At 38.1% G+C, this 27,170-nt stretch overlaps 2 protein-coding genes across 7 annotated transcripts in view; both read left to right on the top strand.

Moving 5' to 3' along the window:
• slc4a5b (solute carrier family 4 member 5b) overlaps positions 1-20,300 on the top strand; it is a 38,716-nt gene extending 18,416 nt beyond the window's left edge. For 3 of the 6 annotated variants that reach the window (XM_017693734.2, XM_017693737.2, XM_017693741.2), the window contains 15 exons: positions 23-197; positions 605-738; positions 2,193-2,464; positions 6,432-6,496; positions 6,746-6,937; positions 8,037-8,150; positions 8,442-8,603; positions 11,261-11,439; positions 11,538-11,610; positions 12,446-12,514; positions 12,616-12,789; positions 14,281-14,451; positions 15,173-15,290; positions 15,755-15,807; positions 19,699-20,300. In XM_017693734.2, the coding sequence (XP_017549223.1) occupies positions 23-197; positions 605-738; positions 2,193-2,464; positions 6,432-6,496; positions 6,746-6,937; positions 8,037-8,150; positions 8,442-8,603; positions 11,261-11,439; positions 11,538-11,610; positions 12,446-12,514; positions 12,616-12,789; positions 14,281-14,451; positions 15,173-15,290; positions 15,755-15,756 (1,900 nt within the window). In that variant the 3' untranslated portion in view covers positions 15,757-15,807; positions 19,699-20,300. Of the gene's footprint in view, positions 1-22; positions 198-604; positions 739-2,192; positions 2,465-6,431; positions 6,497-6,745; positions 6,938-7,138; positions 7,253-8,036; positions 8,151-8,441; positions 8,604-11,260; positions 11,440-11,537; positions 11,611-12,445; positions 12,515-12,615; positions 12,790-14,280; positions 14,452-14,578; positions 14,592-15,172; positions 15,291-15,754; positions 15,808-19,698 lie in introns of those variants that run through there. The other 3 variants (XM_017693736.2, XM_017693739.2, XM_017693740.2) reach the window with 3 other exon arrangements.
• Positions 20,301-20,412: 112 nt separating this feature from the next.
• vps37bb (VPS37B subunit of ESCRT-I b) lies at positions 20,413-26,481 on the top strand. Its single transcript, XM_017693743.2, has 4 exons — positions 20,413-20,587; positions 22,368-22,539; positions 24,275-24,357; positions 24,470-26,481. The coding sequence occupies exons 1-4, from the start codon at positions 20,474-20,476 to the stop codon at positions 24,896-24,898; spliced, it is 798 nt and encodes a 265-aa protein (XP_017549232.1). The 5' UTR covers positions 20,413-20,473; the 3' UTR covers positions 24,899-26,481.
• The last annotated feature ends 689 nt before the right edge of the window (positions 26,482-27,170 follow it).

Here is a 27,170-nt window from a genome sequence, read left to right on the forward strand (position 1 = left end):
ACTAACATTGTATGTTCTATAGATTTTGTGGAGGTCTTTATCTTGACATCAAACGAAAAATACCTTGGCTGCCAAGTGACTTCTATGATGGCTTTCATATTCAGTCGATCTCGGGTGTGCTCTTTATCTATCTGGGTTGCATCACTAATGCCATCACCTTTGGAGGACTTCTAGGAGATGCTACTGACAACTACCAGGTAAAATACTTTAGTACACTATACTGCAACTTCTCCAAGCTCCTCCTTTTGTTTATCATTTCAACTCCAGTACACCTGAAATTAAGGATAATGTATCTTAACCAAGAAACAAAGTAGCTCAATCACTAAAGCACTGTTCTCAAGAAAGAATTTGGTTCTGTTGTTGCTGCCCATTTTCACATTCCAGTAATTTGCTGTGCACTCACAAAAAATTCTGTCCTTCTCTTTACAAATAGTGATTTTGGGCAATCTTCATGGCTCAATATAGTCTACATATGACATTAGGAGAGCAAATATTGATAAAAAGTACCTTATAGTAGTCTAATTTATTCACGTCTATGTATCTTCTTTTAATGCACTATAAAGCTTGTGTCTGCAGTATGTAAATTTCTTTTTGTGTCCTTCAGGGTGTGATGGAGAGCTTTCTTGGCACAGCTTTGGCAGGAACAGTCTTCTGTCTGTTTGGTGGTCAGCCCCTCATCATCCTAAGCTCCACAGGACCCATATTAGTCTTTGAAAAGCTGCTCTATGACTTTTGCAAGTAAGTGCAAATTGAGCATGGGCCTAATGTTCGTGAAGATATTCTTTATGTGAAGATGTTAACACCAATTTTAAATTTTAATAAGAATATTTGTTTCTTTCATACAGTAGTATGAAAACATCCATAAGCCGCCCTTCATTTATTTAATTTCCAGTCAAAACGTGAAGTATTCAGTGACAAGTTAGTAACTTTTCAGCAGCAGAATCAAACACAAAATACAAAATACAACCCTCAGCCACTAGGGTTGAACATTATTTGTTTGAGGATTGCACGAAGCCTTTGTGAGCTTACAAACTCGAATACTTTTTTGTTTTGCCTGTCGCAGATGCTTTACTAATGCAGGTGATGACATGACATTTTATCTTATCTCCATGACTACTGGAAAACAATTCAATCACAGTTCTAAATATCTAAATACAAGTCCAGAATGCTGTCACCACTTAAGGTACAACGGGAAAATTAAAACATGAAGCTGGCAAATAGGAAGCCAACTTCAACCTCATCCTCTGTTGAATCAAAATATAAGATAATCTATATGCTTTGGTGCTTACTAATAGTTAGCACTATTACAATGTTAACAGACTTAACATCTTACATTTAGGAAGCATTCATTGTTTATTTAAGGAATGTGCATTTAACATTGAAATGTTGGTGTCTCTGCCAAAGCGCTCAGCATACTTCTTGCCAAATGAAGCTCTTTAAAATTGTCAATTATTTGTTTCATGGCCCTCTTTTTTTTACCAATCACAAGCTTTATTGTGTAGTGTCTTCATCTGCGGAGTTTGCGGTGTCTCCACACAAAGCCTACACACAATGTCTGCGGTTGTTCATTTTCTCTGTAATTACGTCATACATCATCTCCACAAAAAGTATGCATCTGAAGTTCAGTCAGTTGGTTGCATTTTCTAATTCTCTCAATCCAATCTCAGTCCAATAATCCTTACCTCATGTACCTTTTTAGTTGCAGCTTGTTGACAGTTACACATAATTTAGATAATTTGTATTGTGTTGTCTTCTCATAGTGGAAGGAAGAATTGAGCTAGATTTTTTTCTTGGTTCTCAGATATGAAAGTTTGTTGACAGTTTTGGTGATCTACCAAGTCTTACATGGCTGTTACATGTCCCATTTTCTTTTAATCAATTTTAAGGTCCACTAGTATAAATATTTTCCTTTGACTTTCTTCTTAATGCAAGTGGATTATTTGATATCTAATCCCCTCATTGATATCCGTGAAAATTGAATAACTTGTATTTAATGTCTGTTTTGACTGGAGATTACATAAATGAAGGATGATCTCTGGCATTTGCACAGTACTATAGTCCAGATTAATATGGATTCTCATATGCATTTCTCTAGTTCATCCCTTCTTCTCTTAATGGACATCAGTCATTAGTCAGACTGCTGTGCTTGGTTATCTCATCACATTGGTGACCTCACTGATTTCTGCTTTCAGGACTAATAGCATTGACTACTTGGAGCTGCGACTGTGGATTGGTCTGCACTCGTGCCTGCAGTGTCTGCTGCTGGTGGCCTCGGATGCCAGCTACATCATCAAATACATGACACGCTTCACAGAGGAAGGCTTCTCCAGCCTTATCTCTTTCATTTTTATCTCTGATGCAATCAAGAAGATGGTGGGAGCCTTCCAGTACTACCCCATTAACATGAACTTCAAGCCTGACTACATCACAGCCTACAAGTGTGAATGCTTGGCACCTGACCAGGGTGAGCCACATCCCTTTGAATATAAATGACTTTGGGTTTAGTTCATGGTCATTTTGACCTAGGCAAAGGGGGAGTGGTAAGTTATGTTTCATATCTCCTGGTAGCCATGGGTGGTACTTACTGAGTGGATATTTCCCTGCGTACACAGCCTCAAAAAATGAAGATGTATACTAACTATGTCACAATATGACTCCTGAAAGGGATGTCACTGAGGTTATCAGAATGACCATGCACCGCTGCAACACCATTTCATGCTCTCAGAGCTTAGACATTTTTTTGGCCTACTATGGTCTGTTGTTATCAACTCCTTGTTTGACCCAGGGGCAACTGTAAGATCAGCTCCCCTGTTTTTTTTGTTGTTTTTTTTATCATATCTTTTATCATTCATCATATTACATTAATTAGCCAATATGCACACAGACAGTATTAGTCTAGCACTTTGGCTTTAATAGCAAAATATAGGCCTACCAATGGCACAACAGCTAGCTTTTCTCACTCAGATTTAAACAGTGGACAGTCATTGATTTACAACCTAAAAAACATTAACTTGCTAGATTAAAAAATAAAAAACAATAACAACAAAAAGTTATCTGTGATTCAGTTCAGTAAAAATGAGGACTACTGCTAATGATTGTAACGTGTTGCTGAGTAATAAAAAAATCCTTGTCTGTGCTACTTACTGGAGCCAACCACACCATACAGTCACACTGTAATTGGCTCTAGTATGCACGTGTGTGTGCGCACCATAGATATACATACCTTGATGCCACATTGCTTGTTGCTCTCTATCTGAGGCGAAACATCTGCGTGCCCACCATGCTAGAGCAGTCAACATCTGCTTGTGAACAAATTCACTTGTATTGAGAGAAGATGAGTCTCAGGATTAAATCAGCCACAACTTCACTTCTAATCTTAATACACATAAAAGTAAAATAAACATCCAAAACAGAGTAAGAAGGATGATGTTGGCTTCTTATTTGCCAGTTTCTTGTTGGACCTTAAATGGTGCAGCAGTCACTCTCTGGCACCTGAAGCTGCACCATTTAAGGATTCGAACAAGAAGCTGGCAAAGCTAACTATCAGGTTCGTGTAAGAAGGTGCTAACATTAATCTATGATGAATATCTATACGGATTAAGGAATTGCTGTGACTTAACTTCAAAGCATTAACCATCATTGTAAATAAATAACTACTACATAAAGTTAAGATCCCTGAATAGACTATTCATTAATTAATTAATTAATAACCATAATATTAAGCCAGAGGAAAAACAATCACATCAACAGATTCTTTGTGCCTCACCAACCACACGACCATCTGCACATAAACATCATGTAAGAGCCAAATGTAAGTTCCGTTTAATCTATATTGTTATTTTCTGTTTACTCAATTGTTCTTGTCATTTTCCATTACGTCAGTTGTGTTGCGTGCATTAATGTTATGCATACGTGTCAGCATTTGACTTGCTATTAGTTTAAAAGAACTGTTGCGCATGTGCACAAAAAAAAAAGCGAGATCGAAGAAGGACGTTGTGCACATAGCTAAAACAATAAGTTTTGACCATCAGCCACATCAGCCTTTTGTTAATAACATAAGCTGTCTGTTTACTCTGGGAATGTCAAGTGTTGCCGTGCTTCTAAGGATTGCTTTGGATGGAGTAGAAGACTTCAAATAAAAGATTGAACACGACAATCCTGCAGTCCGTGAGTGAAATTCACGTCAGCTTGCTAGTTAAGAGGAACAAAGTGGGAATGCGTCAGAAACAAGTGTGCAATTCTGCCAGTGGCCAGTTATAAGAAGCAAACAAGCACGCAAGCAAAATTTATTTATATAGCGCTTTTTACAACAGGTGTTGTCACAAAGCAGCTTTACAAAAAAATCAGTATTACAGAGAGAAAAGAAAAGCAAAGAAAAGAAAAGAAAAGAAAAGAAAATCCGGGTCCGAGCCCCCATGAGCAAGCCAGCAGCAATGGTGGCAAGGAAAAACTCCCTAAAAGAGGAAGAAACCTTGAGAGGAACCAAGACTCAGAAGGGGAACCCATCCTCCTAAGGTCGACACCGGATAGCAAACATTATTAGTATGAAGTATTATGTGGGACCAGGAGAGTCCATGGGACAAGACGCCCTGGGTCCTGACTGTCCAAGGGAGCTGCTGTATGTATTTTTCCCCACTCACTCCCCCCCCCCCCCCCCCCCTTCCCCCCCCTCGTTCCTAATCTAGACAGAATTTAGAGAAAAGACCATTAGGTTGTCTTGGCAGTGCCACGGTAACTGCTTCTGTTTTTATTATATAGTATTCCTTGCAAACTCCCAGTACAGGTGGACCTTCTCTCCCATCTGGGAGGCCAGATATGGCTTTCAAAATCAGTTACTCCAGCTGTGACTGTGCCCTTAGTGCCACCTCAGATCTGTCGTTGTGCTCTCCTGGAGTCAGAAATACGATACTGAACGCTAGAGCTCCTTCAACCCAGGCCTTACATGAGGGCAAGTGGCAGGTTTTTGTGGGCTGGTGCCCAAAGAACCAAATAGATACACTTTCATGCTCTGTGGGACTAGAGATGGGCATATCTCCCTCTACTTTAGAGAGAGCAGCGATGTAGACTTTGTCATCTGGGTTAAAGTGATGTCTCATCTCTGTGTTCCCACAGGCTGACTGGATCTTATTTAAAAGGGGCATGGAGACTTGGCTGCTGCCCTTGAGCACTATTGACTGCAGGTCACTCTTATTCTGATTTGGCAGTGAGGCCAAACGTGGCTACCAAAAATTCTTAGTCCTGGGTTTATTAACTAGTCCACTAGCCTGGTGGCATACACTGACCATTCAGCCCCCAGGAGTCAGCTTGTATGCCAAGTCAGGGTGTCGCACTGCTACTTTTCTGCTACTGTGAAAGTGTAGAAGACAGAAAAGCTGTTTATTGGCTTTTCAGAGGTTAAATGAGCTGGCTTACATGGCTGCCAATTGTCCCTTGATCGTGCATGCTACAGGCCACTCCATCAGGGGAGTATTCACATCCTGACCTGCCTTGAAAGAGGTTCCTATCATTGACTCTTTATCTCAATTTTATAATGTCATTGTAGCAGCGTCCTGTTTCACATCATGGGCTGCATCTGAGGCACTCCTCATTACAGCATGGGCACAAATCATCCACTCAGTATGTACTAACATTTTAGAGGGTCATCATCTGACTGCTGTAACTTATTTATGTTTGTTTTTGATGCACACTCAATTTGGCTGCTGTCTCATTGGAGTATCATCTGCTTGACGGAAATGGGAATCGTTTTGCATGTAAAGGACTTTTTGCAAAACTCAGAGATCAAATGTCACTTATTTATTAATTTCCAGTAAAGTGCCCACTGCGAAAGGGGAAAAAATACACACACACACACACATCCCAGATATATTCAGTGGTGTGGACTCTGTGGAAGCCTGGATTTAGCTTCTTTGTTTGATTTGCTAATAGCTTCTTTTTTGTTTATTTCCTTTTTTCTATTATGGCTTCTTCACAGCTACTCATCCTCATAGACCTATGGCATTGTTCTTTATGTGAAGAGTCTTCTCACAGTGGAAGCACTGATATAAACACTTGTGGATTTTTTTAGATCTGAAGCAAAAATAGAGCTTCTGAAGAAAAATAAAAAGTAAAAGTTCAATGCTGAAAGTACTGTTTGATTGTGATGGTTTTGGTGGTTTACCAGGTCATTAAAAGTTACATTTTTATCTATATCTTTTCCAGTTTTCCAGATTTTTCTTTGATTCCCCTTCTTATGCATATGAATTATCTTCTATCTAATGTTCTCAAAACTGAATGCTTATTGACTGCTTTGGAAATTGACAGTTTTGGACATTAAATAATAAAGTATTTGACTTTTGCTCAGTATGTATATCATATACAATATATACAAAGAAATTTGCATTGCCTAAGAAGACACTTGCTTTTAACTTCTTTTTTTTTCTTTTCTCTAATAGTCGCTTCAGTGGTTGTTAATTCTTCAGCTACACTTGGCCAAGACAACATCACTGACTATTCTTTGGTAAGTGCAAGCACACCAGGACACCAGGACAATTGAATGAGCTCTTTATGTTTCTCCAATGCTGTGTTGCTTGAAGTGTTCTGTGAAAAATAACCTTTTATATTAATGAAATTAATGAAAAATTATTCATGTGTTATCAGATTGTGTGCTTTTTTTTTTGACAGTTTTTACCTTCTCCTTTCTTTCTCTGTCTTCACCTGTATTTAACACTCTTCCTGTGTGCACATATGACCTCATCCCTCCACTCAGTACAACTTCACAGGTCTGGACTGGAGCCAGCTGAGTAAGAAGGAGTGTTTAAAGCTTGGCGGTTCCCTGGTGGGCAAATCCTGCAAGTATGTCCCTGACCTGGCTCTCTTGTCCTTCATCCTGTTCTTTGGCACCTATTCCATGACCATCTCTCTCAAGAAATTCAAGGCCAGCCGCTACTTTCCCACTAAGGTTTGACTGTATCAGATGGAATTGTTTCATTGATGTTTTGTGTTAGGAGAAAATAATTTACTTTGTTGTTGTTGTTGTTGTTACTACTACTACCACCACCAACAGTCGTTCTCCTACTTTTTTATACCATATTTATACCATTTTTATTTCTCCACTTTTGACCTCTTGCTCTCGACCTCCACACCCTTATGCGTACCTCAGTGCCGTACCCTGCTTGCGGATTTTGCCATTATCATATCCATTCTGGTATTCTGTGCCCTGGATTACCTGATGTCCTTGGATACTCCCAAACTGCATGTCCCCACTGAGATCAAGGTTACCTTTTTTTGTAGAAGTCTTGCACTCTGTCACAATTGCTTAAATAAACTTGAATGAACTAAAATCAAATATTCACCTTCTCAGTTAATCAGCAATTTACATGATGGTAATGCATATTTAAAAAATGATTTTAGACCACTTTCCACAGTTTTCTTTTTTTGTGATATATGGCATTACAGGCAGGCTTTACACATAATATACGCATTTGATTTTTGATTAACTGACATACGGGCAGATTACTAATATGATCCATTGTGACAACTAGAAATGCACGGATATGGGAATTGTAAGCCAATGCAGATATTTTTCCTTCACATATCTGCCGATGCCAATACATAAACATATTTTAAAATGTAGAAATTCTGACTGCATTCTCCTGGATTAACACTACAAAGAAATACAACATTTTTTTCTATAGGGAAAAAATGCAGATATTAGCATACTAGCCCAGTGTTGCCTAAAGGCTCTAGCCTTCCAGAGTACAATAAACACAATCAAATTTTGGTTTGAAATATCATTCAAATCTAAATGTGTCCAATAGCAGTTACTTTTTAAATCAAATATCTGCTGATATTGATATGATTCAGATGTCACTGTGCATTCCTATAGACAACAGCTGTGTGTTCTGCAGGCTTTCTGTCTTGCTTTTAATCACTAGGGGGTCTTTTCTTTTGTCTGTGTTTGCCTGCCCATGTCTATACCCCGTCTGTCAGTGCATATATATATATATATATATATATATATATATATTTCTTTCTTATTCTTCTTTGTAAATGTGCAGCTTCGAAAACTCATCAGTGATTTTGCCATCTTCACATCAATAATGACATTTGTTGGTCTTGATCTGTTAATGGGACTTGAAACACCTAAGCTTATTGTGCCAACAGAATTTAAGGTATGAGCATGATTAGCTATACTTATTCGATTTTGTCCACAAATTGTCTTCTTGATTATTACCAGTTTTATTTGTTTTGAACCTATTCAGATAAGTGTTTGGTTAATGAGTAAGTGGTCCTTGACTGCTATGCTAATATAGATAATACAGATAAACTAACTTTATGGAAAATTAAACAAATTTTTCTAAACATCTTTGAAGCACTGTTTGCTGTTACCAGCATGACTCATTGGACTCTCTGGGCTTTGTCTACTTCTCACTCACTCATTCCTTCTTTCACTGTAACTACAGCCAACTCGGCTAGATCGTGGCTGGATAGTCATGCCCATTGGGAAGAACCCCTGGTGGATGTACTTGGCCAGCTTTGTGCCGGCTCTTCTAGTTACCATTCTTATATTCATGGATCAACAGATCAGTGCTGTCATTGTCAACCGCAAGGAGAACAAACTCAAGGTACTGATTATTGTTGGATTGTTTCCTCAAACGCATCGTATTGCATTAGAGATTGTGTTATATGGATAAAAGTTAAGTGAGAGTGTAATTCTCTGACTTACAAATTGACTGTTTTCTTCGGTCAGAGGTGTCCAATCATATTCACAAACGGCTGATGAGTTTGCAGTTTTTCATTCAAACAAAGCAAGAGTACACATGATCAACTGTTTGAAAACTTAGACAAATTACATAAAGAAGAAGAACCAGATGTGCTTTTGCTTGATTGGAATGCAAAACTGCAGCCCCATCTTGTAGCCAGCCCTTTGTGAATGAGACTAAACATCTCTGCCTTAAGTAGTTATTTAATGCTTCATAATTGTCCTGTTTTAACATTTCACCATAATATGATTTTATTTCATTATGTTGCTAAAATTCTGAATTATTGAATTATTAAATACACTGAATATGCAAATGTGACTGGAGAAACTGTTTACTGTAGTGGAATAGAGACAGTAAAAACAATGCATGTTTGAAATAGACATTAGATTTTTTTTTCATAAATTGTATTATATAGTAATTGATTGTAGTTCATTGTAATCTATTTTAAACACCTTTAAATGAATGCACCCAGAACTACAGGTCTTGTGGTCTTCTTTACAGTACAATCATTATTGTAAGATAGACAGTTCCAGTTCTGAAATCTGATTGACCAAACTACGTTCAAAATCTTTGACAAATAGTGGAAACACACTGGTGATATATTGCCAAAAGTATTTGCTTGTCTGCCTTCACACTTATATGGAATTGAGTGACATCCCATTCTAAATCCATAGGGTTTAATATGATGTAGACCCACCCTTTGCAGCTATTACAGCTTCAACTCTTCTGGGAAGGCTTTCCACAAAGGTTATGAGTGTGTTTATGGGAATTTTTGACCATTCTTCCAGAAACACATTTGTGAGGTGAAACGCTGATGTTGGACGAGAAGGCCTGGCTCGCAGTCTCCACTCTAATTAATTCCAAAGGTGTTCTATCAGGTTGAGGTCAGGACTCTGTGCAGGCCAGTCAAGTTCTTCCAGAGCGAATTTGCTTATCCATGTCTTTAAGGACTTTGCTTTGTGCACTGGGGCGCAGTCATGTCATGTTGGAACAGGAAAGGGCCATCCCCAAACTGTTCACGCAAAGTTGGGAGCATGAACTTGTCCAAAATCTCTTGGTCTGCTGAAACATTAAGAGTTCCTTTCACTGGAACTAAGGGCCCGAGCCCAGCTCCTGAAAAACAACCCCACACCATAATCTCCCCCTACACGAAACATTACAATTGCCACAATCCAGTCACACAAATACCGTTCTCCTGGCAACCACCAAACCCAGACTCGTCCATCAGATTGCCAGATGTAGAAGCATGATGCACCACTCCAGAGATCACGTCTCCTCTGCTCTAGAGTCCTGTAGCAGTGCTTTACACCACTGCATTTTATGCATTGCGCTTGGTGATGTAAGGCTTGTATGCAGCTGCTCGGCCATGGAAACCCATCCCATGAAGCTCTCTATGCACTGTTCTTGAGCTAATCTGAAGGCCACATGAAGTTTGGAGGTCTGTAGCGATTGATTCTTTGGAAAGTTACCGACCTCTGCGTACTATGTGCCTCAGCATCCGCTGACCCCGCTCTGTCATTATACGTGGCTTACGAGTTGCTGTCGTTCCCAATCGCTTCCACTTTGTTATAATACCACTGACAGTTGACTGTGGAATATTTAGTACTGAGGAAATTTCACGACTGGATCTGTTGCACAGGTGGCGTCCTATCACAGTACCATGCTGGAATTCACTGAGCTCCTGAGAGCGACCCATTGTTTCACAAATGTTTGTAGAAGCAGCCTGCATGCCTTGGTGCTTGGTTTTATACACCTGTGGCCATGGAAGTGATTGGAACACCTGAATTCAATGATTTAGATGGGTGAGTGAATACTTTTGGCAATATAGTGTATCTATTATGCTGTTGGCCCTCAGGTCAAAACAGCTCCAACCTGCCAAGGCATTGATTCTACAAGAGGCGGAGCTCCCTTCTGCAGTACATTCCACAGATGCTTGATTGGATTGAGATCTGGGGAATTTTAGAGGCCAACACCTTGAACTATTCATCTTGCTCCTCAAACCATTCCTGAACAATGTGTGCACTGTGGAATGGTGCATTGCAGCAGTGTTTAGGTAGACTTCATTTGTCAAATAGATGTAAGGTTCCCCAGGACATTTCCCAGATCATTACACGTCCTCTTCCAGCTTGTTTTCTTCCCATGGTGCATCCTGCTGCAGTCACTTCCCCAGAGAAACAATGCATGCTTTCATGGCCTTCCATGTGAGACTCATTAAACCAGGTGACCTTCCATTGCTTCACTTTCTTGTGTGTCCATTGTAGCCCCGTACACAGCAGGGTGCACCGTTGTGACAAATTCCTCTCGTAGCCATCATTGTCTATTTTGTGAGGTTGATTTTACTGTAAAAAAGACCTATACATGAAGGGAACAGCTGACCACTAGGGATGTAAAATGTTGTAAAGTTTACACCAACAGCTTCTATTGGAGCCCAGTGTACATTTGAAACTAACAGCGGTGATTTTTCTCTGATTTTTTTTTTTTTTACTACATTTTACCACATTTCTTCACATGATGCACAGAAAGGGTGTGGTTATCATTTGGACCTCTTCTGGGTGGGCATCCTTATGGCTGTCTGCTCTTTCCTGGGCCTACCCTGGTATGTAGCAGCCACTGTAATCTCCATTGCTCACATTGACTCCCTTAAGATGGAGAGTGAAACCAGCGCTCCAGGGGAGCAGCCACAGTTCCTTGGAGTACGGTGAGTGAATAGTCAAGTAGAAATTATTTGCTGTGTACTTTTTTTTCTCTCTGCCATTAACGTAAGTTAGATCATTTTTCTTTCCTTATCTTCCATAGGGAGCAGAGATTGACAGGTATCTTGGTTTTTGTACTAACCGGACTATCCATTTTCCTGGCTCCTGTACTGCAGGTTAGTCTTGTAACCAAGACTTTTATGTTTCATGTCAAGTAGTACCTTGATAGTAGCATTCAGAAAGTACCTTTTTACCTATCAGTATATTCTTTCTCGTTTTTGGTTGTAGGTCCTTTCCTCAGGTTTATCCTTACACCTATAGACATCTGTTGTCCTAATAATAACAGCCATAACTATAAATAACAACAGTGATTGTTAGTAGGCCTACTAGACATACAACTAGCTATCAGTGTTCCAAGAGTTTTTTTTTTTTTTTTAACATTTATGTTTTTTTGGTTTTAATACGGGGTAGTATTTTTTAGCCTGAATTAGCCATATTTTCATTTCACCCTATCTGTGTTGGATTTTAAAATAACTACTAAATTATCTGTTTGTTTAGGTCTTGATGTTTTTAAATCTTTTTTTCTAGAACTTGAGATGTATGTCAAGTTTGCCAACCAAATCTTTCCCTACCTTTCTACTGACTTTGAAATTTGAACCTTCCTTTTATCCGAAGTGTCTTTTTTTAAATAAATATTTTACAAAGTAGCTTTACAAATTGAAAAAGCAGCCAAAACATGCAGAACTACACAGAACTTAACTGTGAGACTGCTGTGATCAAAAAATGCCACCTTTCTGTGCAACAGTATTGAATAGGTCTGATTGCATTTTATTGCTGTGCTCTCTGTCTTCTACATAAATCTAATTGATTATATGAAGGTCATTACAGTATTTTCTTTTAGATATACATTTATTTTATGTTTGATATTTAAAACATACCAAAGTTAGAGGTTTTAGAAGTATGTCCTTCACTCCATCATAGTCTAATAATATGTCAACTGATCATTTTCAGTACATTCCCATGCCTGTGCTCTATGGTGTATTCCTATATATGGGAGTAGCCTCGCTCAATGGCATTCAGGTACACACATATACACCCTGGCTTATGTGTATTCATATTCAAGTCTTTAGATTGAAATTTGATTTACATTAAAAGTGAGGAAATACAATCATGTTATTTAGTTTTGGGAAAGGATCAAGCTTTACCTGATGCCTGCAAAGCACCAGCCAGACTTCGTTTTCCTCCGACACGTACCTCTGCGCCGTGTACATCTCTTCACGTTGGTGCAGATTACCTGCCTGGCTGTGCTCTGGATCCTCAAGTCTACAGTGGCAGCTATTATATTCCCTGTCATGGTGAGAATGTTTTCCTCTGTATTCTAGGTTCATGGATCAAACTCAATGATACAATGAGTAAAATGAGAAAATATTATTGCTACAAGGGTGGACAGAACTCAAATATTATTTTAGACTCTTGACAATTTCTTTAAAGAACTGATTCTCATATGAACATATTAATGCCAGTTGGCAGATTTACTAATATATAGAGGGAAGTACTAATTTATAAATGCAGCTGCAACTTCATAATTAACACATGACCCGTGTAATATAAACCGATTTTGTTCATATGCTTATTATTTGGAAGCCATTTTCTGCCAGGAAGGAAGAAAAAATTGTTGTTTGCTAGTAAATTTTTTCCCCTAACTTTTCACCACCAGGCAGAAATGGTCCTCCATTTTCTAACAACAATATAAAGCAATATAACATTGTTAGCACCAAAAATAATGGATGTCAAACTGCACACACAATCATCAAGTCAGTATTTATTATCAGCTTTGGAAAATTGGGGTGGGTCGTTCATTATAATAATCTCCTCCCAGTAATTTGCACTATGAGAGGGAATCTCAGACAAAAGCACACAATTGCAGTGATTGCATTGATCTTATAGTAGCTAAAGGGCTGCTGTGCCTGTGGTACGTATGGTAGATCGCAGCAGTTAACACCAAAAGTGGATTTGTGATGGCAGATCAATAGATCTGCCCAGGTTTAACTGTTTTATTAAACCAGTAATCTAAGTACTTAGTTGTCTCACCATCCCTAACTGGTGCTGTGCTTCTTCAGAGTTGGAGGACAAATTGAGCTGATGATTCTGACAGATATAAGTTTGCATTTTCACCTGGATGTATGCTAGATGTTTAAAGTTAGACGGAGATGAAGACTAACCTTTTTACTGGCTGTGGCAGAGACTACTTAGTGAATAATCACAATCCTCTTAAACTCTGGTCATGATTTTTTTAGTTAGCTGCATATTATCATGATCATCTTATCATATTATCATCTCTGCATGAAATTCTCACCTTTTTCTGGACCAATAATACTGACTTCCTTAGCTACCATGTTCTCATATTTAGCATTCTCCACATCTGTAATACAGGTGATAGACCTTTCTTCAAGGTTTTCTTATAAAGTCTTAAAATAGTATTAAAATGTTTAAAATTATTTACAAGTCTTACAATAAATTCTAAACTTCATAAAATGTCTAAGAAATCTTAGTTTTGAAGATGCCTGAAGACCAGGTTGAAAAGTGTCACTGTCAATATTTAACTAGTTGAACACAGAAGTATACAAAAGCAAACCTGCAAAGGTCTGCAATGAAACTACTCAAAGGATGGCAATCTAAATCTAATATTTTGCCAAAAAGAAAGTTAAAATGTCCCTATAGATTTCTTTGAAAACCTGAAAGCATGTTTTTGGAAAAAGAATAGCAGCTGCAGTAAAAGCAAAGGACGCAAAAAATCTTATAATTAAGTAGAGGTCAACTGAAACATTGACATGTCACACTTGCAGATTCTGGGACTGATGGTGGTGAGGAAGATGCTTGACCTGGTTTTCTCCCAGCATGACCTGGCCTGGCTGGATGACATCCTCCCTGACAAAGACAAAAAGAAAAAGGAGGATGAGAAGAAGAAGAAAGAAAAAAAGAAAGCCAAGAGCATAGATCACGACAGTGATGAAGAGGTTAGCAGACGCACAAGTTCCTTTTAAATACATAAACTAACTCCCTACAATTCTTTGAAAAAATCTTATTCTCTGTTGTGTATGCTTTGTGATTAATCATAGATATATTTCTCCTTCTGTCTCACAGTTTTGCTGAAAAGGCACTGCAAAACATTTACTACAATCTGTATGTCATTCCATCTAATAAGGGTTGCACAATATGGATATAATACTTGCATTGCAGTTATATTAGATAATATTTCAATTGCAATATAACTTGCTATATATTAAACAAAAAATAAAGGAAATTTACTGGATTCTAGGAACGACATGGTTCATTCAAACAGCCACCGAAACACACATCTTAAACCATGACTGATCAAGATGTGCACAGCACACAGTAAAATTTGTGATTGGTAAGAGGGCTTAATTGCATAAAGCAGCCTTTTGCAATATCAGTATCTCAAAGGTCAGTATTGCAATAATGATAAACAAGTTATGTATTGTGCAGCCCCACTTCCAATCCAGAACATTCTGTTGTCTTGCATGTTCATATGTTTACTCTAAATAGGGACCAATCCAGATCAGTCCTTTCTCTTAGCTGAAAGTACCCATTGCTGTTTCCTTTATTTGCAGAAGTTTGATGTGTAACAGTTGCTTTACATGCCCTTTTTGTGTTTGTGTTTTTAGCATGTGAATGTTTTTGCATGGGGATAGTCTGTTGTTATTCTGTCTCTCCCAGACAAGCTGTCCCAGTGAATCTCCCTCCTCAGTGAAAATTCCCATGGAGCCAATGGACCCATCAGTACATCCCTCATCCTCCCATGACCCCACTAACAAAGACCCTACTACCTCTAACTGTGAGTAAACAAGACAGGTCCTTCCTCTCTTGTCATCATATGCAGCCCAATTGCCCTGTTACAGCATCCATCAAAAAGTGTGTAATAATCCAAACTGGTACCTCAGATACCAGTACAAAACAGTGGAAATGGGTTGGGATGTTTTCTGGGCTAAAAGTGAATACCCATGTGGTGACAATGGTTGTGCATGCTACCAAGTTGGTCTGCCTGGTGTCATAGATGCTTTTCCAATGGTTCCTATGGTCACCACACTGATATGACATTTCCCCATGACATGGATTGTGCCATATCATGAATGGCAGCTTTAAAGTAAATCATTTTGTATACATTTTGTTGCATTTTGATTTAACTCTAAAAAGCCAAGCCAGGCCTCATTCTGTAGTCAGTGAAGTCTTGTTTCATGTCTCTCCATTTCTTTCCTTTCTTGTCCTACACCTATTAATTTTTTTTTTATCTATGTACAGAATAATCACCTTTATTCCAGCTGCACCCCCACTGTGTCAAACTTGGACCACAGGTACTGAGTTCAGAGTTCACATACAGTAAGCTGACACACCCACCTCATGCCCACACACTGGGAAGCTCACAGCCAACTGAAGTGTGACAACTGAAACTAAACTCCTGCGTGCACACACATACACACATACACAACTAGTTACTCAGTTACTTACAGCAAACTATTAATCAGTTGTCAAATTGTTTAGCTTAAATTGCAAGTGTCAGCAATATCAACAATACTATAGGACTTTGAAATCATCTGATCACTGGGCTACAGTACATTTCTATTATTAACTCACTGACTTCACACATGGAGTTAGCATGCTTTAAAAATGTATAAAGACATGTGTTCATAAAAGTCAGACTGAATTCTGAATAGACAATATCAGATTATTTAAACTGGATATTTGAATATTTGCAAATAGCATTATATTAAGCTACTAGGATCACATACAGTACCAGTCTAAAGTTTGATTGTACAAAACTCAATTTCAGAACAATTGCAACAGTTGGGTTGTACCTTCTGAAATGTATTTGCATTTTGCACTTTGCAATGCACCACATGTTTTCAGTGATACTACAGGTCTGGACTATAGGCAGGCCAGCCTTTTACCCACATTCTCTATGCAGCCTTGCTCTTATAACACATGCATAATATTGCAATAAGCATTGTTTAAAAGGCAGCATATCATGTTGCTGCAGAATGTGTATATATCTTTTAGCATTACTGATGCCTGCAAAGTTACCCATGCCGTGGTATGTTGTTGAAATGTCTTCCTTTGTGCATTGTACAGTCTTAACTTGTAATTATTGATGCAGTAATCAACGTTGATTATTGACAAGGTATTCCTGAGTCAATGTGGTGATATCCGTCACAAAATCATATAGACATAGATATAGATATAGGCAGACATGTCGTTTTTTTAATATAGTGCTGTCTGAGTAATTGAAGGTCATGGACAGTTGCGGTTTTCATCCTTGGGCTTTACACTCTGAGTTTCCTACAGATTCCCTAAATCTTTTATCTTTTTATGATATTATCTAAACTCCTTGCAGCTTCTCACTGAGAAATGTTGTTCTTAAACTGTTGCCCATTCTCTGATGCATTTTGGCAAAGTGGCAAGCTTTGCCGCATCCTTTCTCACGAAGCAGAAAGCCTTTTCCTTTTACACTAAATTACACGATTGCACCTTTTTTTACATTTCACAAACTTCATCTTAAATTGCCTTTGTCAGGCATATGTTTCAAAATGAGTGTGTATTTACAAAAAATAATGAAGTTCCTTTTCTTTGTACTTTATTTTCTCTTTGTCTCTTTTATTTTACAAATTTTACACATCACTACTTTCTATTTTATTTGTGTTTCACTTACTGTCTCAACTGTTTTGGAATTGAGGTCTGTATTAAATCCATAATCTTAGGCACGTTGATCTGAAAGCTGATGCTTAAAAGCTTCAACGTTTTTTCAAGATAAATATAAATATAAATAATTTTAAACAATATTCGTTCATTCATTTTAAGGTAAAACTGAAATTTAGGGCTAATCCCATTTATTATTTTTACGCCTACCCCTTGTTTTCAAGTGTCACCCTAAACCCTTGGAACAGAGTTATAAGAGGAGGCAATTATTTATCATCACCCACCGCTAATTCATGGTGATACGAAGCTGAAGTCAGATATTCTTGTTCGAATTTTTCCATTCCACCTTAAATGGTGCTCCAGTTACATTCTGGTGCTTTAGGCGTCAGTACTGCTGGACTATTTAAGTTGGAACGGGAAAATGATCTAGCTAGCTACCGAGACATTAGCATACTTTTAGCGATTGTTGCTTGTTCAAAATCAGAATCAGAATCCTTATTGATTCTGATTCTGAACAAGCATAAAAATCGCTATAAGTATGCTAATGTTAAGAAAAAAACGATCACAGTACGTCGAAACGACATCAAGCAATGATTATTGTAATTTTTTAATGGTTAAAATACTTAGTTGTGTGTTTCTTTGGTCGCTTGCGCAGCAATCTTACCGGGTTTTTTTTCTCATAACACTCCGTTTGGACTGAGCCTTTGAAAAACCTCCTTTTGGAGGGCCATTTAGCCCTAACAGTTTTCCCTACCCTGCTATCTCAACAAGAATTTGGGCACCCTAACCCTAGATGTGAACGAGCAAAACAGAGGGCTAAGGGCTAAGTGTTACGCGCAAGGGGTGAAATAGGATTTGGCCTGTAGAGTTCTAACCACAATCATTACATTGTACTAATTATTATGTGTTTTTCATTACAATTTAATTAGTGGAATATCAATTGTGCTGTGTTGAAGTGTTGTGTGCTGTGTTGTGATGAAGAAAGGCTGGGTCTGAAAAGCGTTATTCAATATAGAATATAGAATATTTCTGACTGAAGTAATTCCATGTGAACTATTTCATATCTCTTATGTCTTATGACTTATTTTTTTTAAAGAAAATTAAAGCATTTTCTATGAGTAGGTGGGTCCAAAATTTTGATTGGTAGTATACAAGGAAGACAAGCACATAAACAGAAAGACAGATATAAAAAACATATAAAGTAGCCCATTAATCTGATGCCATTGTCTCAAAAAGACACATACATGTTGTGTAAAAGCATTGTAAGCTGGCTAAATGGAGCATTTTCACTTTTAGTTTCCTTGCAACTGAAAGCAACGCAGGTCTTTTGTTTCACACAACAAGAACATGTCTGTTCCTGTATGTCAACTGAGGAAAGAACAAGAGGAAACATATTATAGGATGATTCTCTGCATGAAAAATATTGTTTGTGCTGTTTTTTTGACAATGTAAAATGATTACATTAGATTTACGAATATAGAGTCTGATCATATTAATATTTATATTGTTTCTGAGCAAACAAGCAAATTGGACTCCTTTGTCTCATCTTATTGAAATGCATATCAACTATGGTTTTGGTATACTTTTTCTTACTTATGAAGTATACTTCCCTCTACTTTTTAAGCCATTCACTGAGTTACTAAATCTCTACTTAATTTCTGTTTAATTTAATTTTGTACGTCTTTGCTGTTACTAATAACTCTCTTTCCTTGCAGCATTAGCATTTTGTTCTAGGTTGAAATAATGTTAAAAAGAGATGAATAGCAACTAACAAAGAAGTTCAAACATCGATAGTGAATTCCACTTTTAGTTGCAAACTGCAAAAAAAGTAGTTTTATTGTTCAGATACTATTTTTATTCTGAAGTTGTTTTTGCTAGGCTACTTGTAGTTTAGTCGTTCAATCAGTAAAGTAATAATATTCACATATGGTCTCATACCCAACATAAACCCATCCCAAAATTAGAAAAAGATAGCCACAAGAATATTTGATTGTTTCCATTTTAATTTAAGTACCAGAGCCTCTTTATACCACTCAAAACAAGACAAGTATTTTTGTCTCCTTGCCTTTCACCCTGTTGTAAATCTCTGCTGTGTCTGGTCCATCATCTGGTATTCTTGAAATGGTGCTCAGAGAATCATTATTATGTTATCTGCTGCTCCCTTTCCTCCTTGCCAAATGATGATAACAGAAGTCCTTCCTGTATTGCCTCTCAGGAAGCGTGGTTGATACTGAATAAGTAACGCTGATAAGATGCATCACTGATACATGATGAACCCTAAAAAAATATGTGGGTTTCCTCTACGCATCAAAAGTCTCATTTATTCCTGATTCAATAAATCTATTGCTCATTGGGAGGGTCACATAGATTCTGTTTATTTCTTAGTGTATTTTGACTTGTTCCTCAAATGCTCACCATTGACCTATTACCATTTAGCTGTGTGCTTCCCTTTGTACTGCAGATTTTCCAACCAGTTTCACTTCTCAAAGTAAGGTTAGGCAAAGCTGTCTGAGCATATGTGATTTCTGCTTTTTCTTTCTGCTGTTCTTCAGCATCAATCTGCACCAAGATCTCCTGTACTCCTTCCCCAGCTCAACCTTCAATCCATCAAGCCGCCCTTCCTGTCCCTCATTTCAGCATTCAGACGGAGCCCAAATGTGAAGAGATGTCACTGGCAGTGAGACTACACTGTAGTAAAACTTGCATGTTAAACTGTGCTGCTGAAGTCAGCCAACAGTGGACATTAATTTACATACATTCTAACCCAAGCCACCATATGGAGCATCATTTGACAGAAAGACATCCACAAGTGAACTGGTTTCATAGCCTTCTCTGTCAGTAGGATAGCCCATGTGTAATCGATACTGTTCCGCCTAATCCCAATATGATAGCCCTCTCAACTAACTGTCTTTTAATTTAATTAAGAATAAACCACCAAATACTTAGACTGAATATTGATTTAAATCTGCATTTAATGTTTAATATGCATTATGTTACCTGCTGTACTACAATACTAGTTATGATTTTTTTCGAGAGGTGTAGATATTGCTGGAGAAGCTGTGTACAGTGTGCTTATATATGTATGTGTGAATATGAAATTAATTTGTAAAGACAGTAGTGCGTGCTAGAAATAAAGATACTTAAAAAGCTTAAAGACTTTAATCCATGAATGTCCTCCACAAAACAAAGGCTAATGCAGTTTAGCTAAGCTGCTGCAAACATCGTCAGGCAGATGACGTCAGCTCTCTGCTCTCTCTGATTGGACCAGATGCAAGTGAGTTCCGGCTAATGGAACAGCAGGGCTGGCGAGAGGAATAATAAACAGCAATGGGAGAAATATTTGAGTTTGCGAGCAAATTTAGTTCATGTTCCGTGACCCAGCTGAACGAGTTGCTCGAAGATGACGAAAAGCTTAGTAAAATCGTCAAAGAAATGGACGAGGTAAGTGTTTGTGGTCAACGAAGCGAAATAAGATAATCTTTGCCTGCACGTAGCTATAGCACTGAAAACGGCCTCTCCTTTGTCAAATACTTAACGCTAGCGAGTACAGAATACGCACAAGTTATCGACGATTTTTAAAGTTCTTCCTCAGGATTTCCTCTGTTGAACCTCAATTATATTGTTTGTCTTACATTCCCATTAACGTTAGTCTTTAGAGTGTTAATACTCAATAGCTAGCTAGGTTAGCTTGCTTGACAGCGGTTTTGGCGAGCTACATAGCAGCGTACAACCTTGTTTCTTAATTGTCATTACGTTTAATTCGGTTGTCATTTTACCATAGTTTGACTATCGACATAGACTTTATGTATACCAATAATTTGGTGGAGAGATTATGCTTTGTGCGAGCTGTTTATTGAAATGTTCTAGCCATTAATTTTAACTAACTAACTAGCTAGGTTAGATAGCTTTATTTTGCCATCAACATAAATCTGTAGCGTGTTTGAAAATGTGAGGTACAGCTTCGGACAAAATGGTGTGGGTCTAAGATCCTCACGTAGGTTAACAAGCATGCAAATCTGTGTTGGAGGTAGACATTCCCTTTGAGATTACACACTGTGCTTCGTGGCTGAAAAAACGGCCCATTACAGTGTGACTCACTCCATTTCATATCTCAGCAGACTGCATCGCTAAAATCAGGAGATACTCAAATGGTGAGATGGTTTACAGACCACATGCCATTTTAGATGTTTCTGAAAGGGGCCTGACAAAGCCTATGAAAGATGCCAAATTGTCACAAAAGTCTATTTTTATTTACACAGTAACTTTTTAGACATATACATGAATATGACTGTGAACACCGAGGACAGATTGCTATGGACAAAATAAAGTTTTCTTAAGAGAGATTTGAATGGTGAACGGAACAAGATGCTGCAAAGACTGTGGAAATCTAAAGTATGAGTCCCATAACACTACAAGGCAGATTATAATGTCACAATTGTTACATAATTGCCTGATCTGAACTGTTATTTTCCTCAGTTGTTAGCTTTCACAATACTATGTTTACAACAAATAGAATGTGAATTGAATGCTTTTTCATCAGTTGGATGGAGGCAAATTAAAGTAGATTTGAAAACATGCCGATGACATCAGTGAAAATCAAATCGACAGCGAGGAATTTTTATGTGATGTTTGTTAATTACATCGTTAGAGGGCAGCGGTGTGCAGAATATGATTATTTGTGCTTCAGCTGTATCTCTCATCAGTTGAGAGCCACTAAGTCCCAACCAGTTAAGCAAGACAGTTAATCAGCGAATTTAGCCACGTAGGCTTTTACTTTTACAATTCTATATAATGAACACAAAAGAGAAATTGTTACTTGCAGTTATGTACATGGCAATTCATTGTCGGCTAAAATTTCATGAGTTCATTTTGTCACATACCAGTTCATGCACTTTGGTTGGTTTCCCATACCGGGATTAAGCGTGGACTATGTTTTCTTTTCACAGAGTCTCGATTCAAAATGCTCTATGGTTCATGACTAGGCTTAATCCATAAATGTACTGAAGGACAAGGCTTAATCTCTGTCTGGGAACCCGACACAACCCTAGCCTTAGTCAAAATAAAGTAGTCTTAATAAAGTCTTAATAATAAGATGATATAAATATAGATGCTTATTTCTATTTGGCTTGGCTATGACTTCTACCCTAACATGAGTGATGGCCTGTGATCCATGGACAACTATGATAGGCTTTCCTGATCACTGATTTTATTTTACCTCTAGATGCAAGAGGTTCAGCAGTCTAAGGAGATGACCCTTGCCAGTAATCGCAGTCTTGCAGAACAGAACCTTAGCCTTCAACCTTGCCTGGACCAACAAAAGATGCAGTTAACCAAGCGATACTGCAGTTTACAGGAGCTCTTTGAGGCCTACCAGCTCCGCAAGTCCACTCTAGGTTTGCAAATTTCACTCAAAATTTACTTCTTTACTCAGTTACTCACTAATGATTTCAGAGCATGAGTTCTCAACAAAGGCCAGTACTTTTGTATTGTTATCAGTAGCTCCAATAATTGTACCACAGGTGTGCTTTATGCATTTTAGATATATTTTATATGCAGGGCTGCTTTGTATCATAAGCAGTATAGGTAGTCACTTAGGGGCTCCAAACCACCAGGGTGGCCTGCAAGTGTTTAGTATTTATCTTTTTTTTTTCCAAACTTTTTTTTATTTATCTGAACATGCAATTCAGTAAATTGGGTTTCTCCTGTATAGGCCATAGCTACTTATTGTTTGACTGTCTTTACCATGGCATTAAATAAATGTTTATTTATTGAAAGTACTAAATACTTTATTGATCAGCATATTAAGCAGTTACACCACACACACACTGTCTGATCTCCTCCATTTATACTAGTCACTGTTGACTGGATCTGCTGAACAGCTTGTTTTTTGTGTAGCTTTAAGACTATCAAAGTATAAAGTATTTCTTATTAATATTTTAAATGGGCTTGGAATAGATTTTTTTCTCCTAAAACAACAATGGTGTCATAGAAGTCTGCTGCATCTCACTTTGTTTCCTCATACTTAAGTGATCATAAGCTTGAGTGAATTAGTTTGGTAATCAAATTGGCTACTGCCCAATTAGTAAGCATCTTATTTTGTCTCATTCTTTAACATAATTAATGGCATATAAAGAAGTTGTGTGACCTGAACCTGATTCTTTTGTGGTAAATAAATACACTACTCACAAAAAGTTAGGGGTATTTGGCTTTTGGGTGAAATTTATGGAAAACGTAAAAAGTTCACACTACAGTGATATTATATCATGAAAGTAGGGCATTTAAGTAGAAGCATAAAATGGTGATTTCCTCATCTCAAACAATTTTTGAAACAAAAGCCAACAACAGTGGTGGGTATACCAACAAAAATGTCAATGTCTCAATAACTTGTCATGTGCCCTTGAGCTTCAGTTGCAGCTTGACAACGACGTCTCATGCTGTTCACAAGTCGACTTATTGTCTGCTGAGGCATGGCATCCCACTCTTCTTGAAGGGCAGCCCTCAGGTCATTGATGTTCTCTTGTAGAGAGTTATGAGCCAGATCCCATAGGTTTTCTATGGGATTCAGGTCTGGAGAAAGTGCAGGCCATTTGAGGTACCCCAGTCTCCAGCAGCCGTTCCCTAATGATGCGACCTCGATGAGCTGGAGCATTGTCGTCTATGAAGAGGAAATTAGGCCTGTGTTGTTCCTGCAGAGTCACAATGACTGGATTAATTATGTTATTCAAGTAGTATGGGCTTGTCGCTGTATCATTCATAAAGTGTAGGGCAGTTCTGTATTGACTAGACACACCTGTCCTCACTGTACCACCACCACCACCACCTTACCATTAAGCTCCTTGTTAGAGAACAGCAAGTTGTGCAAAAAGTACTGAAACATTGAACAGTTGGAGATGTGCATTCAAAAGTTTAGCGAAGGTCATATTAGGTTCACCTGTAAAGGTTAGAGTGCATTTTAGGTTCATCCTGAAAATTCATCTGAAAGCCAAATATCCCTAAACCTTTTGTGAGTAGTGTATGTGCCAATATACACTAGTAATTCCTAATACTTAAAGTACAACATGGTACCTCAGTGATTCCTAATGATTGCATGTAAAGAATTGTTTATGCCTTTTTCTTATTCTTACAAAGATCACAGTTCAGGGAAAAGCTCACTGGATACTCTATTAGCCTTGCTGCAAGCTGAGGGGGCCAAGATTGAAGAGGAAACAGAGGTAAGCTTGGTTTCTAATTTCTAGAAGATGACCGTAGCATTAAATAAAGGGCATAATTCATATTTTGCCATCAGAATAATTTTACTCCACCGCAATTCTCTGCATATTCTAGAACATGGCTGATTCTTTCCTCGACGGAGATTTGTCTTTGGATACGTTCATCGAAGCCTACCAGAGCAAGAGGAAGCTGGCTCATTTGCGGCGTGTGAAGATTGATAAGCTGCAGGAGATAGTGCTCAAATGCTTCCAGATGCCACAGGCCTCAGTTAATCAGCCTGTGCAGCCTGACATCCCCAACTCTCCTGTACCCTTCCATGGCCAAGCTAATGGCTCCCCGGTTCCTCTGAGACCACCACCCACCCCAACTCAACCAACAGGGCAGCAGTCGGCTTTGTCATACCCAGCATCTCCCTACCCTTCTGTCCCTCTACCTAATATGGTGCCATCATACTCTAGTCCTTTTATACAGCAGTATGCACCAGCACTTCCTCAGAGGCCCAGTCCTGGTCTACCCCCAAGGACTGGCTACATCATGCAATGAAGTAATACTTAAAATGCCCTTAAACTTTTTTTTTTTTCTTCCCTTCAGTGGAAATGTATAAACAGGGCATTCTGCTCTGTTTCTCAAGCACTTTGATCTTGTACAGATTTGGGTACCTTACTCTCATTGTCGACGTTCTTGATCATTTCTCTCAATTGCTAAAATTATCAAGAGAGAATTCCACCATTCTTTCTAATTTTACTCACAGCTGCAGTAAGGTTTTCATTTGTCAGAGATTGTAGGAGTAAATATTTTCTCAGTATATTCATAAATGGGTCTGTCAGGTATAACTAAGAAGTCTAAACTGGTGCAAACAGTCTATTCTAAACTCAATTCAGGTCAGAAACATGTCTACAATTATACATGTACTTTAGTTTACTTGTAATTTTGGGATAAAATGGCCTGTTATGTCAAATTTTGAGAAGCACTGAGCTGCTATTCAAATACAGATATATGGGAACTGCAAAGGCTTATGAAATAATCATGTAAATTACATGTGAAGAATTAGGGAGGGGGAGTGTTGTGTGAATGTCTAAAGTATGCTAAAGCGTAAGCAGTGAGTGGTTTATATGCAAATTGAAGAGTTGTGGATATGCTGTGTTCATTTTTTTTGTGCATTTTGTCCATTAGCATTAGGCTATTAACATACTGGATTTCTGGGTTGAATTAACCAGCAACCAAAGATGTCTTTTTCATTTCTTCCTGATACTAAATATATTTTGTTTCTTAACTGATTTTGAATGTAGTATATCCATTTAAACGCACTGAAAACTAGACTTCTTTCAGTACTGATGCAATTACTCTGTGTCATTATCTTTCTAATCTCTCTTGGGGATGAACCTAAAATGTTTTTTTTCATGTTTCAATCAAAAATCAGACTAGCTGGTTATTTGTCTTTGTGAAAATTATTAGGTAGCACCTGCCCCTTAGACATTATGGTACCTGTGAATTCCTGTCTTTGCTAAACCTTAGAATTACATGATGTGCAATGTTTTAAGATGGCATTTGTACTATGCAGCCCTTGATCCTCCAATCAAACCACATACAAATATCCTTTAAATATGTTTAAACAATGAGGTCATGGCTAAAATTGTGTAGCATTAATGAGACATTAGATGTAGTATATAGTAGATTAAATCTGGACCGGTCTGAATCAAAACTTTTTACAAATCTCTGCAGGCTTCAAAGGTAACTGTCATTTTAGGATTTTTCATCTTCTGTACAGCTTTGTCTAGGAATTAATTATTGAAAATGAGTCATCCTACTGGATTTGAAATAACAGCCATAACTCAAGTGTGCCTTGCAGCAAGTTGTTTTTTTTTTTTTTTTCACCCATTGATATTTAGGCCATTTGTTTTTGCCCCACCCCCCATTATTGGGCTCTCACTGTCAAATTCGCTCATGGTAAGAGGTGTCATCCTAGTGTAATGCATGTTATAAAGCCTTTTTCATACTGTTGTACACTACATGGAACACTCCTTATGTAAAGTATGTCGTAATTGTTTTCTTAGTGGTGAACATTTAATGTTATTTGATTTTATAAAAATCCTAATAAAAAGAAAACAAACCAACTTGTAATATAACTTGTGTTTAATCTTTCAGCTGCCTTTGAGTACCATCTCCCAGAAAAATGCACCACTGTTGCCCTCTACTGGAAAAGAACAAAACTCATTCCATTTTCAAACAGGGTTTTTTGTTTTTTCACCACGCCATTGTTCCTGTATCTGTAATTAAATATTGTCCAAAAATTGAGTTTTTACCAATAAACTGAGGTTTACATAACCAGCAACCTTCTTTTAAACCACAAATAGTATTTGCAAAGACATACAATCCCCACCTCCTCATAATCTTTCTCTAGAGATGCCAAATCTTCACAGGCCTCAGAAAACTCCCTCCTACTCCGTTCCTTCTCCAACATACTAGTGCACAAAGGCTGTCTTTGCATACATAAGATCAAACTTGTGTTCCAGGCAGGCCCAGGTCTTCGCAATGGCAGGGGTGTTGCTCAATGTGCAGAAATCCCTCTTGACTTTGGCAATGTCACCCCCTGGAACCACAGTTGGTGGCTGGTGTTAGAAATTCGACAAGAAGAGTCAGGAGATTGGAGCTTCGGTGTTGACTGGAGTTTATTTCCACATACAGAGTTTGGGTACAGTGTGGTCAATCAACAGTCAATCAGCAGGATCAGGAGTCTTATTCATGTGCATGCAGATGATCATGCACGGGCACAGAGATGTAGGGGGTAGAGATAGGGGGGGTGATTGTTATCACC

This window comes from Pygocentrus nattereri, chromosome 18, assembly GCF_015220715.1.
Source record: "Pygocentrus nattereri isolate fPygNat1 chromosome 18, fPygNat1.pri, whole genome shotgun sequence".
Taxonomy (NCBI): Eukaryota; Metazoa; Chordata; class Actinopteri; order Characiformes; family Serrasalmidae; genus Pygocentrus; species Pygocentrus nattereri.